The sequence below is a fragment of the Juglans microcarpa x Juglans regia genome, chromosome 1S, assembly GCF_004785595.1.
Source record: "Juglans microcarpa x Juglans regia isolate MS1-56 chromosome 1S, Jm3101_v1.0, whole genome shotgun sequence".
Classification (NCBI taxonomy): domain Eukaryota; kingdom Viridiplantae; phylum Streptophyta; class Magnoliopsida; order Fagales; family Juglandaceae; genus Juglans; species Juglans microcarpa x Juglans regia.
The window spans coordinates 3302013-3315582 of NC_054595.1; the positions used below are offsets into that span (position 1 = coordinate 3302013).

The window sequence follows — 13570 nt, forward strand, 5'->3', positions numbered from 1 at the left end:
CTATATAGCAGTTCGCCAGTTCTTCTCAATCATACTTCCCTCTGTTCGCTCAAGTTCTCTCTACAAGGATTTTTTCGGTATTTGTATGTGTTTGTATGAAACCCGAATCTGAACGGGATCATTCTGTCTTGCTTTTGAAAGTCCCGGCGTAAAGGTACCTTCTTTTTTAGTTCCATTTTTTTTTTTTTTTTTGTTTAAAAAGTTGGATTATTCTTTTGTTTTGTTTCTACTAATCAGCTTGTTTTTTTAATCGCATTGTGTTAATTGATCGGGCTTGCATTAGTTTTTCTCCGATTTCGTAATATCCGACCTTTCTTGGCGCAAGGGAGTTAGGACTTAATTGTTTGTACGGAAAAGTCGATTCTTGGTTTCTTTTTGGGTTATATGGATGATAGGATTGATTCTTTCTGAAGTTTTGGAAACATAGGGTGTTTGTCTTTGAACCAAAAGGTCTTCAGGAAAAAGTCGTCATTTTTCTTCTTTTTCTTTTCCGCCGAGTATCGCTGAGATTATATATATGTATATATTTGTAAATGTGATATGATTTTCTAAATCCTTCTTCAGGTGCGGAAGTAGAAGTAAAATAATTTCTGTAGAAGGCTACAGAGTTTAAATTAAGAGGATTCTGTTTTTTTCCCAATTTTAGTATTATTGTGTGCACTCAAGAGTTTGGACCATGTTTTTTTGATAGAAATTGGCTCGATTCGAAATTTCAGTTGTATGAAATTGATAACCTCTTCATCTTAACATAGGTGGTTCGGTTGTGTTGTTTTCTGTACTCATAATTACATGGGTTAGATTTGTGGTACTTTTTTTTTTTTTTGATAAGTAACAAAGATTTTATTTATATGAATGAAATAGGCATCGCCCGTGTACACAAGAAGTATACAAAAAAAAACACCTAATTACATTCTAGCTAAAGAAAGAAAGTCATGGACATTGTTTCCATCAAGTACAATGGCCGAAAACTATAACATTAAAGTGCGCATAAAAAATTTTGAAACTCCTCCATTGTGCGTTCCCTATCCTCAAAACATCTCTCACTCCTCTTGGACCATGTGCACCACATGATACACAATGGGATCATCTTCCACACTACCGCCACTTGGGGACAGCCTTGAAGCTCCTTCCAACAAGCCAATAAATCCACCACCCGCGGAGGCATTACCCAAGTAATATCCATTATTCGAAAGATCTCATTCCATAACCCCCTCGTAACCTCACAATGCAAAAGTAAGTGATCTACAGATTCTCCCTTTTTTTGCACAAGTAGCACCAATCCATCACTATGATTCTCCTCTTTCTTAGATTGTCTGTAGTCAAGATCTTCCCAAGAACGGCAGTCCATACGAAGAAAGCTACCTTAGAAGGCACCCGTGATCTCCAAATCCTCTTCCATGGAAATGATACATGGCCTTGGGTTGACAACATCTTGTAGTAGTTCCTGACTGTACATTTTTTACTACCATTAGCCCTCCATTGCAACCTATCCTCTTGAGCCGTAATATTTCCCATAGATTTGTGGTACTTTAGAAATATCTGGTTAGGAACTTAAAAGAATGAATTACCCGAATACTTGGTACATTTTTTAAAAACAAGGATAATCAAATATTATGGGAGCAGATGGCATGTATGTCACACATAGCCAAAATATTGGGTAAAAGGTCTCAAATCTAAATATATGATCATGGGGACACTGGTTTCATTTGTTGCCGTCAACATTGGGGCTGTTTGCCTGAAGACTTCATCGCATTATCTATGTATTTATAGAATGCAGTATGCTTTCTTCTGGCTGAGTATGTCCCTGAAAAATAAGTGATATTACCATCTTGCTTTATGTTCTTCAGGCTTCTGACTTGGATAGGGACCCAATTTTTCTAGCATGAGTACTCAGGCGGCCAGGGGGGCTCCTGCAAGAGGGAATCGTCAAAGGAAGATGGTACTGGATTTAGACCTCAACATGGCACCACCAAATGAGAATCAGGATCTGGAGGGCCCTTCAACTCAAGTGGAGCATAATGGAACTCAAACTGGCCCACAAGGGAGGTCTGCACCGCCTCCTTTGATTGATGTTGAGGCCATCGATGATGATGTTGTCGAGTCCTCACCGAGGGCTTTTGCTCAAGTATGCCTCTTTTGTTTCATGTGAAACTGTTTCGACTTTGATATCAATGTGGTTTGATATTTTCACAACTAATCTTATTAACTGTTATTTTTAATGTTAGGCCAGAAACAGGTCCAGAAGGAATGGTGGAAGGCTTGTAGTGGATGTGGATCTAGGTGAGCGTATTGTACTGTCATTTATTCTTTCTTTTTTTTCCTTAATTGAGAGCTTTTGGATATTTGGATTATATTATTTTCCTCATCTGCCCTGCTTTTTGCAAAATTTGCTATTTATTTGTCAATATGTTAAGAAATATTTCCTCATCTGGCCCCCACTTATAAAAAAAAATGTTATGAAATATGAGGATTGACGTTGTTATCATCGTATTTCTCTGTGTGGGGCCTAGTTATTTATCTGCAAAATTTTGGTTTCTTTATGGCAGTATTTTTCTTCTGTCTATTCCTGCTGATTGGCTAATGATGAGTGGATTAAAGGACTCAATCCTTGGAAGATGCATGCTTTAGGTTCCATATCTACAAATGCAAATTTTCAAAGCTTATTTTAGCTTCTATGAATAGGGGATGACTTTCTGACGCTGCATGATGCATGGATAATTGAGGTCAATCTATAGAGCAAAAATAAAGCTAAATATTCCTTCTGTCTTGACCTTCTAGATTTTAGCGTGCTAGAAGGGGAGCTGAATATGCAAAGGGGAACATCTTAAAAGAAAGAAAATCGAAGAAGCTATTTTAGGAAAATGAGTTAAGGGCAATGTAAAAAAATAAAAGAAATATTTTTTCAAATTTTCATTTATATGATCCAAAATTATTAATTTTTTTCTTTTTTCCAATATAATCCCAAATTCATCGGAACCTAGAAAGTCTCAAAGTGGCATCTTCAGTAGAAGCTGTGGTTGTAGAAGAATGTATTTAAGTGTTCTTCTGTATACTTCCTGTGTACATGGGCTATGCCTATTTCATTCATATCAATAATATTTATCTCTTATAAGCAAAAAAAAAAAAAAAAAAGTTGTGGTTGTAGAATTCTGTAGTTGCCCTTGATTAACATTCTGGAGAGATCAGAGCACTCCCAAATTACATTAGAAGAATGGTGCAAAGATAAGATCTTTTTTGTTTACCTATAAAAAAAAAAAAAAAAAAAGATCTTTTTTGTTTATGTGAGTGCATGTGTTTTGTGCTCTTGTTTTGTCTCAGTAATTTTTCCTATTTTAGAATTGATGGAACTTATTGCTTGCAAATCGTGCAACTTTCTGAGCGGCAATGGTGGAATCTTGGGGTTTCCTCCTTTCTCATGCTCTTTTGGTGGGAGAAAAGCTTTATGATTGAGTCACAGAAAATATCATGTTCATATTTGAGTATCCTGTATATATTTTGTCCTGTCAGTAATTCTTTGTTTATATTTTAGAGGGGCTGTTTTTTCAAAATTGTACTCTATTCCCACTTACAAAAATAAAAATAAAAATATTCTACTCTATTCCTAAAGAACTTTATCATACTAACTGGGCCTGTGCTAGCAAGTTGTAGCAGCCAAATGGTCTACTGACCATTTTATTCTACCGCATTCATTTGTTCTTAGCTGGATATACACATGTAGTATTTCAAGTTTTGGTCACATCTATTTCTCTCTCCATCACTGTGGTCATTGCAGAAACAAGGACCAGGGTGGTTGCCCAGAATAACCGTGACAGGCGAAGAGCTCTGCCCCGCCAAACAATTTTTAATTGCGATTTGTACATAAATTTGGAAAGCAGTAGCAACAATACGGTAACAACAATCCTCATAATTTAGGTGATATTGTTTCATTTTCTGTTGAAAATGTGCTAGTTATTTAATGAGTTTAGGTCAACCAATGGTTACGGATGTCTGCATGTGTATCTAATATTAGTTCCTTCCTCCATCTGCTGAAACTTTTTGTACTTTATTTTATGATGTTGAACCTCAGCAAGGGGGCCCTTTGGACACACGCATGGGTTGTAATCCTGGATATACAACCCCACCTGCCAGAATCTTGTATGAAAGGGAACTATTGATGTGGAATTTTTTTTTGATAAGTAATAAATTTTATTCAAAGAAATAGGCATAAGCCCAAGTACACAGGACGTATACAAAGGAAATACCTACAACTTCCAGAAACAAAAAAGAAAACTACCACAATAAAGCTAAAACAGATGCAGAAAATTATCCGCCATTACAAAAGCTTTAGCCCAAGAACTCAAAGTACTCAAGAAAAAAACCCTAAGATCTCCCAAAGAACGTTCTCTATCTTCGAAGCATCTCCCATTTCTTTCGAGCCAAATGCACCACTATTGATGTGGAATTAAACCCAGGACGTCTAAGTCTACCATTCATCCCAAGCCATCCTTTGACCACCAGGCTACATGCATCAGAATGAAATGCTTTATGCTTAACGAAGACATCTACAAATTCATTTTTCTTTTCAAGGGGTGGGGGAACAAATGACTAAAGTTAAATGTGACTGATCTACTACTGCACCTGAACATGCTCGAGTTAAATCAATGTAGGTGTGGCATTCAGATCCATTGGTTTGGTATTGAATTCAAGATGGAAAAAGAAAAAATCACTCGTCAAGCTAAAAATCCCTAACTCCCTTTTTTTTACCCATTAAAAAAAAAAAGGAAAAAGGAAAAAATTGAACTCCTTTTTAATCATATGTTTTGGTTACTCAGATCTGCATTTATTTGATTTTAATTTGCTGGGTTTTGACCCAATCCCACCTTTTTTTATGATACATTGCAGCTGTAGGGTTCAAATGCTTGGAGTTTTTTAAACTGGTTACTGATGTGCATTCTTACTTATCTAATACCCCCAAATTGTGTGATTGGTTCAAGTTCTTTTGGATTATGGGCTTAGATATGGCTTTGGCCTTCCTTGGGTTGGTACAACTTGCTAGGTTATGATAAATATAATATGGTAGAAACTGGGGTTGGGGGTTGGTTATCTCCTTGTGCGGTCGAGCTAATCGCATAGATATTGCATTCTGAATTGGTGAAACGACATTAGGTTAGCACTTTTGTTTTGCTGGAAATTAATTCACTCGGCTATGACAGCTAACCTGTTATATGGGTTTGTTAATGCCACGTGACCCAAAGGCCATAGGATGACAAATCACTTCCCACTTCAAACCTTATCATTGAGGCTTTACTTCATAAATTACAAATAAGCGTATGAATGTTGGAATGTGTATTTTCTAATCACACATCTTGATTTGTACCTGGCAAGTATTCTGTGTTACTAGCCTTTTTGTGCCACGTTTGGCATGGATACTTCATCCATTTGGAAATGGTTCTATAGCATATAAAATGACACAAACAGAGGTGCAGCTGGTGAAATAAATCTCCTGTGGTTCTCACTAGGTGCAAACAATCTCTAGGGGCCATCGGAATGGGGGATTTTCTCCTTGAATTATCCGATGTGCACTTGCGGGAAACTCCTTGCCGAGGGCTTGTGCACCCCCGGGATTAGTTGGGACGTTGTTCCCAAACACCCGGAGTCAATCAAAAAAAAAAAATCTCCTGTGGTGTGTAGTTGATGTCAATGGCATGCTGGTTTGAAGTAACTCCGAGGCATTGATTTTCTTATGCAATGTTAGTCTCATGGTATGATAACGGCATTAATAGTGATGCCTTTTTATCAATCCTCCAATTGATCATGAGCCACGTCATATGTTATTTAATGGATTTTCGTAACATATTGTGGACAAGAAGTCTCTTAGTTGTCTCTAATCTCTAGTTTCCGTTATTTGATTTCAATTTTGATTTGCATAACTTATGTAGTTTCTGTAACAGACATGAATGTACGATTTATGTGTGTTTATGTTCCTGCACATGCATGTGTTTGAGGTTGGATACTAATTGTATTATTTTATTGGCAGAGAGAGAATGTGACAAAGCCACCTTTACCACCAAAGGAGCCCACGCTTACATGTCCAATTTGTATGGGCCCAGTAGTTGAGGAAATGTCGACGAGGTGTGGTCACATATTCTGTAAGGCATGTATTACGACTGCAATGCGCACGCAGAGTAAATGCCCCACCTGTAGGAAACCCATCACAATAAACGAGCTCATTAGAATCTTCCTGCCTTCAAGCAGTTGAGGCTCAGGCTTTATATTTGGTTGCGTAAGTTTTCTACGGTTCTTTATCTCTTTGAATTCATAGCAGTAGTACAAGTTTACAACACAGTTGGGTATATGTCTATAATCCTATATGTTACGAGCACATAGTAGAAATGAATTAAATTTTGTAAATAACAAATTACTTGTGTTTTAAAATCCATTTTGGAGGGTGTGTAAGTGTACTGACAAATATTTACTTTTAAACCAAACAAACCAGTCTATTTTTTTATTTGAAGGGGTTGAGGGTGCTAATTACTTGGAATTTGTTTTTCCTGAGCATGTTTTCACCCAAAACCTGATGATTTCGGGGAGTATCATCGTGCCCTATGATAATGACATGAATAAAATAGAGAGCTCGCCCATACATGACACTCACAGTCACACACATGACAATGGAATAAGATATGGTGCTTGTGACCATAGACGGTGTTTGTTGATCTGGCAAATACTTGTTCGTCTACAACTACTGATAGTGTTGCTCTTTTACCTACAACAGGATTGAATCAAACTGCTGCCGACTGAAAGGGAAAGGGAACCAATTGTTTTGGCTTGTTAGGACACAATGTTCTTAGTTAACTTCTGGAATTGTCTGAAAATATTGTGTTCTTCAAGCTAGTTTACTTAATGACAGTGGTGGGTTTGGTGCTATATGTTTGAGTTATTGTCCAGAACAAAGTTATGTTACTATATTGTTTTAATGTAGAAGCTGCCTAGTTTAGGTATTGATGGGAATTGGCGTTTGGAACTGGACGGTCTACTGGGGTTTAGAGTAATTGTTCACTTTGATAGTAGAAACTATGCTATGCGAATCTCTTTTTTTCTTCTTTTTACAAGGAGGATTTTTTCTTTTTCTTTTTTTGGTTAAAAAAGAACAAAGAACCATCAAACATTAAAATCTGTACTGCAGAAACAAAGATAGAAATTACACGAATCTGATCTATCGAGCTTGCTATCAATTAATTAATAATTGGCTTCGTTTTTCGTGGATAGAATTGTTCTGAGGCTGGCCATGCAGTTGCAGTACCCTAGCTAATTTATACTGCATGCGTGCATGCATGCATGCAACTCCTGATCAAAACTATAGGGCGCGCAGTACCATTTGTTACTTGTTTTGGGAAATGAAATTTAAATCGTGTATTGGTTCGTTCATGCATATATATATATATATATGTATGCATGCAACGCTTTTGGTAAATGTGTGGCTCTACAGCCATTGCTGGGAGCTCTCCTGCTGGGAGCTACTGCTAATACATTTCATCTATATATATATATATATATATATATATATATATATATTTTTTTTTTTTTTTACATATATTTTTTTAACACTTAAATATTTTCTTAAAAAAATCATAACATCATTAAAAAATATTTTCTTAATCATCAAGTAAATTTTTTTTTTTTTTAAATCTCAACGGTAGGACTAGCATATATATAACAAGTAATGAATGGGGGACGTTATGATATATATATATATATATATGGTTAAATATTATATATATAGCTGTTTTATTAAATTTGCATGGGCCATGTTTTCTTTAGTTGTTTTGAAATTAGGTCGTTCTGAATCGTCTTACAAGCACAAATGGGAATAACTAGCGAGTGGAAGGGATAGGAGTTTGGCCAGAATCTGGCAAAGAAAACATCTCTCTCTCTCTCTCTCTCTCTCTCTCTCTATATATATATATATCTTATCTTCTATATAATAAGCATCAATAAGCACGCAACTCTTCGTCCATTTTTTTTTCATTTTTATCCTTACTTTTATATTTGTTTTCCCTTTCTATCGTTGACTTCTGTGATCTTCTTTTCTCATTTTTACAGTTTTATCCTTCTTTTTCTCTTTCTGCCGACTGTATCTTTTGTTTCCGTTTTTATCCCTCTTGTTGTTATTAAGTTCCCATCGATTAAGTAGGTCTTCGTTCATTTCTTTTTCCCATTTGTTTGTTTTTTTTTACAATTTTGCCCCTTTTTAATTTTACAATTTTGCCCTTAATTTTGTTACTTTTTTTTTTTTTTTCCAAATTTGACGCCATTGTTCTTATTAAATTACTGTTTATTTCAGCTTCTTTTATCCCATTGCCTGCACCGAATGGTTTTGTGTAAAATCAAGTTTTTTTACGGAAATACCCCTAAGATGCGGCATGTCTATTCTAGAATGCATTTTCGCCATTTGCCAATAAATAGGCACCTATTCGTCCATATCTTTTTCTATTTTTGTCCTCGCTTTTATATTTGTTTTTCCTTTTTGCCGTTCGCTTCTGTTATCTTCTGTTTGTACTTTTACAGTTTTATACTTATTTTGTTTTTCACCTCTTTGAGACTTCTCCTAAGTTCTGGTCTTTTCCTTTTTTTTTTTTTTTTATTCTTTCATCGCCGAAGTGTAAATTCTATTTTCTTTCTTTTCTCAAATTGGGACAATTTTTTCCCCCATTTTCCACCGCTTGCCATTTGGTATTGTTGGATTTACAAAAATTACTATTTTCTTATTTCATTGTTATTAGATTCCGACTAAATATATATATATATATATATATTTTTTTTATCTCTCTTCCGCCACTTCCACCGCCTCATGCTTGATATGAGAGTGATTCTTGGCGATGAGTGTAACGGGAGAGATGCTCGACCATGTAGCCTTGGTGAGGAAAGCGTAGCAGGAGAATGACTCTAGCCTGTAACTTGGCAAGGAAGGCTCTAGCTATGTAGTGAGTACGTGGCAAGGAGCATCCCGTGAATGGGCAATTGGCGAGCAACACTTCTTGTGGTCAGCAACTAGCGATTGGCGAGTGACACTTCGTGTGGACAGCAACTGGCGACTAGTGAGCAGCACCCTTGTGGCGAGGAAACACATAATGGGCAGCAACTCGTAGAAACAAGAACAGCTTTCAAGGAGCTTCAGTGGAATTATGGCGACAAATATTGTTTAGACGGAGACTCACTGTGGTGAGGGAACATATAACTGGCAAGCAACTTCGTGGCTAGCAAACGTTCATAGTGACAGAAGACCACGACGAGTTAGATGACGACTCATGTTAACCTCTTCTGCTCACAGTCCCCACATGAGTTTGTATAGAATGGTGCTTGGTGGCGAGGAACATTGTGATGCTGGGCGATTAGTGGACAGTGAGGAACACTGTGACGACTATGGAAAAGGTAAAAGGTGCATGGCATGGCCTTGGGTGGCTCCACGAGCTCATAATTGGGCTAGGCTGGCGAGCACATTATGGTGTTGGTGCCAAACAGCTCTTATAGGGAGCTTTGATGATAGTGGCAAGAGCTAACGGTGAGGGGTGTCACCGTGGTCGGAAACAACCATGCCAGCGAAAGAAGACAATAGCAGGCTCGGTGGTGGTCGAGTTGTTTCCCTCGAGGTGCTCCGTAATGTGCTCCCAGTGCTCGCATGGTGCACAATGTCCATGATGTGTTGCTATGGCGAAGCTTGGTGGCAAGGAACATCGTTTTGATCAAGGACCACTTTCACCGGTGGCAGAAAATGATGGCGAGGCAGGTGGTAGTTGCTGGTCGCTTCAACAGCTCATGGTCATTGCGAGAGGTGCAAGTCTAAGTTCGTCGACGTGGGGCTGGCAGCAAGGTCTGCTTCCTTGGTCGAGGGCCATTTTGCCGGAGACAGAAAGCACCGACCACTCATTTAGCGACTGTTAGTGGCTTTATCATCTCAAGGTCAGTCAGCATGTCTGTCCGGCTTGTTTCCAGGCTTTAGGTGGCGAGGCACCGACGGGAGGGGCCTTCATTGGCTAAGACAGGTGGTCCAGTGGAGTGGTCGGGCGGGGACCCTACCACCTAGGTGGGACAGAGAGCAGCGATACTGCCGCTACGAGTTTCATGGGTGCATGGTGAGGTGCACCCATCACACCCACCGTGCATGTCATGCAAGGTGGGCGGTTCACGTACGCAGTGCATGTGCCATGCACATAGTGCACACATGGAGTGCGCCTCTTATTTTTATTTTTTTGCTGTAGTATTAGAATGTAAACAACAAGAAAAATAGCGAAGTTGAAGAGATCTTATCTAATGTTTTGATGACAATCTTGTGAGTGTAGAATTCACATCGTGCAGGGGTGTGGCTGGAAGCATATAATAAATATATATCTATTTTTTTTTTGGGAGATGATATCATGAACCAAGGAATTTGAACTTTTGTAGATGATCCCGTGAGTCGAAAAATATCTTTCTCCTAATTCTGGTGTAGAGAAAAGTCAATCCCACAGACGACGCCAACTATTAATGCCAAAAATTGAACAACAGACTGGAAAGGAAGAAAGAGTCATCCCCGACCCATGTTGGTGTTTTCAGGCTTCGATCCGGTGCTCGTCGCGTTCATCCATAATATAACTTCTAAATAAGCGAATAAAAGTAAATAAAAGAGAGACACGTTAATTTACATGGTTCGGCATAAAAGCCTATGTCCACAGGCTGTAGGGGCAAAATTCACTATATCATGTGATGATTTTACAATGTCTCATAGCCTCACATATCGCTCAATACAATGAGAGAATTTAGTCTCGAGAGAGTTCTTCTAGAGAATTGGTGGAGAGTAGATGGAGGGAGCTTCTCAAATTTGTGGGAGAGCTGCTCCTTATATAGAGGTTATTTCTTTGGAGTATTATAGTCCAACTTGATTTGTGATATATTTCCCTTTTAGGAGTCTAAGCCAACTTTTTTGTCTTTTTTCTTTCCTGCCTTATATCTTGACTTTATCTCTTCCCTTAGTGATAGGTTTCTAAAAAGTTTGACCCAGTCAATTTAGTCCCTAACAAGCTCTTTTGTTTTTTCTTATGTTCTCCCTATTTTTTATTCTAGTTGTTATCTTCTTTATCCATTGTTGTCTAACATTTTATTTTACGATTTTGACCTCCATTTTCTATTCATTTGCCTGTTGTATCCTAGACTTCTTCTAGGTTCTGGTATTTTCTACCGATTTTGCGAAATCATTTTTTTTTTTTTTTATCGCCCCTTTCACCGAGTGATTTTAATTGTTTTTTACATTCCTACCGCTTCCCATTTGGTATAAAAGTGTTCCAACTTATTCAGTTTATTCCTTATCTTTTCAAATTTGCTTCTTTGCTCATCACTCCCAAATTATCCTTTGCTCTCCAATTCTTCAGCTCTTTGGGTATATTTTATTATGTTTATTGTTGTAAATTAAATATTTCTTCTGTTATAAACATTTTTGCTTCTACTCTTTCATTTTGGATTTTGAGTTTCCGATAACACATATAGACTGTTTCAGCTATGCTCCGATCTAAAAGAAACAAATAATGTTATTCGGCCTAGTGGTTGGGCTCCATGAATGATTCCATGTTTAGATATATTGGGGCGCTTTATCTTCTTTATTTTGGGCTTCATCTGATACAAATGGGCTACTAGCAAATTGTATATATTAATTGTGTTTGTAAAGGTAGCTACTAGCAAATATTTTATTTAGGTATATGAATTGCACATAAAATTGTATATATTAAGAATTTAAAATGTCAAGAAAATTAAAATTTACATTGTTATAAAAAAAAAATAGAAAACACAAATGGGCTAGATTGAAAGATAAAAGAAAAAGAAGAAAAAGAAGAAAAAAAAAGTAGTTTAAAAATAAGATGAGAAAGGTTATTTTTATGAGAAAAGTTCATGATACATAACTTAGTTTTATGTCATGCATACATGTCCATATATTTGTTTGTTTTTATTTTTATATGCCTATGATATATGTGGTATGTTGTTTGTTTACTTGTTAAGATTTCTTGAAATCTCACTGTAGTAGTTTTCACTACCATTTCTCACCCGGAATGGTTGAAGTTGTAATAGGATTAGAAAATTCCGATGGGAAAGTACAAAATGACAGCACCTCCTTCGGAAAGGATTGTGCCTAAGATGGTTATAAGCTCGTCCAAACCCTCCATCTTGGAGCGCCTTGAGGCGATTGACCAAGCTATCATAAATATACTCGACGATATAAAGGATTTCAAACGTCGTCACAATTGAGATAAGGATTGGAATTTACAGAAAAGAGTGAAGCCCGAAACTTAAGATATTTTATCGTACTTACGTTTTGAATAACAATGTTTTGATGAATCTCGTATTTGTGCTATAGATTTCATACTGTGCATATGCTTAAATTTGGAATGTTGATTGTTTGTTGTGTTGAATTGATGTGGTAATGTTGAATTTTTATTTGTGAATTTAATTGATGTGGTAATCAATGATCGATATTGAAGATCAGTAGAATTAATAGACAGACAGGTTGTGATTTCAAGTGGGAGTTATACGATGGATTAGCCAAGAGTTAAGCTCGCGCACAACTATATATATATATATATATATATATATATATATATATATATATATATATATATATATCAAAACTTAATGTTAATTCGATCTATCGAACCACTTGGTTTGAAATATCTTTACATACAAATTTTTGTGTTCGAACTGTTGAACAAACGTATGCCATTTCTAAAACTCAAGAAAAATATTATCTTTTCCAGAAAGAACTGATAACAAAATTCTTGCTATATATATATATATATATATATATTTATAGGCGTGTGTGTGTACCATGTATATGTAAGGTAGATATAAGTGGGCATCTGTCTTATTATAAGGTACACGCAAATAATCTGAATCAAGGTACGTAGTAAAACCAATGTTAAGACGTCAGTGCACATCACCGTGTGTGATTGAGTACATATGACAATATTTACTCTTTCTCATTATATATATATATATATATATATATATATATATATATATACATATACATATACATACATGTTTCTGAGCGCAACACCTGGCAACTTGAATATGATGGTTCATTGAAATTATGGGGTACCGATTCTGCAGCAGGGACTATGGTTTTTCTGATGTCAATTGATCAAATTAGTAAGTAGTTGTTGGTCGCTTCAGGATTCAATGGATCAAGATGACATTTTCCTCCTAAAATGGAAAGTTCAGATAGTTAAAAATCTTTAGTATTAAAGGAAAATTTAGGCAGCCGAAGATAGAATTCTGGTAAGTCCTAATTTCTTGGCGAATTAATGATCTATCAAGCTATGAGCTTACCGCATACATACATACATATATATATATACATACATACATACATATATATATATACATACATACATACATATATATATATACATACATACATATATATATATATGCACGTTTCTTATCATGTTTGAAAGCCATTGCTTTATCACAAGAAAGCAAAAAGCTAGCTTAACCCATTCGGTTTTAGGATTGTAATTTCAGACAGTCCTTGATTACGAGCCCCCACCAATCAGAATAAAAAACT

The 13570-nt window shown here is 36.5% G+C and overlaps 1 protein-coding gene across 3 annotated transcripts; it reads left to right on the forward strand.

The window, feature by feature from the left end:
* LOC121247683 (E3 ubiquitin-protein ligase RNF4-like) lies at positions 1-7063 on the forward strand. Of its 3 annotated transcripts, none has more exons than XM_041146087.1 (6): positions 1-154; positions 1848-2125; positions 2226-2280; positions 3773-3888; positions 6017-6262; positions 6755-7063. In XM_041146087.1, the coding sequence occupies exons 2-5, from the start codon at positions 1883-1885 to the stop codon at positions 6236-6238; spliced, it is 636 nt and encodes a 211-aa protein (XP_041002021.1). In that variant the 5' UTR covers positions 1-154; positions 1848-1882; the 3' UTR covers positions 6239-6262; positions 6755-7063. The 3 variants fall into 3 exon arrangements, with proteins under 3 accessions (XP_041002021.1, XP_041002023.1, XP_041002022.1); XM_041146089.1 differs by having other exon boundaries at positions 6-154; positions 1895-2125; XM_041146088.1 differs by having other exon boundaries at positions 10-154; positions 1882-2125.
* The last annotated feature ends 6507 nt before the right edge of the window (positions 7064-13570 follow it).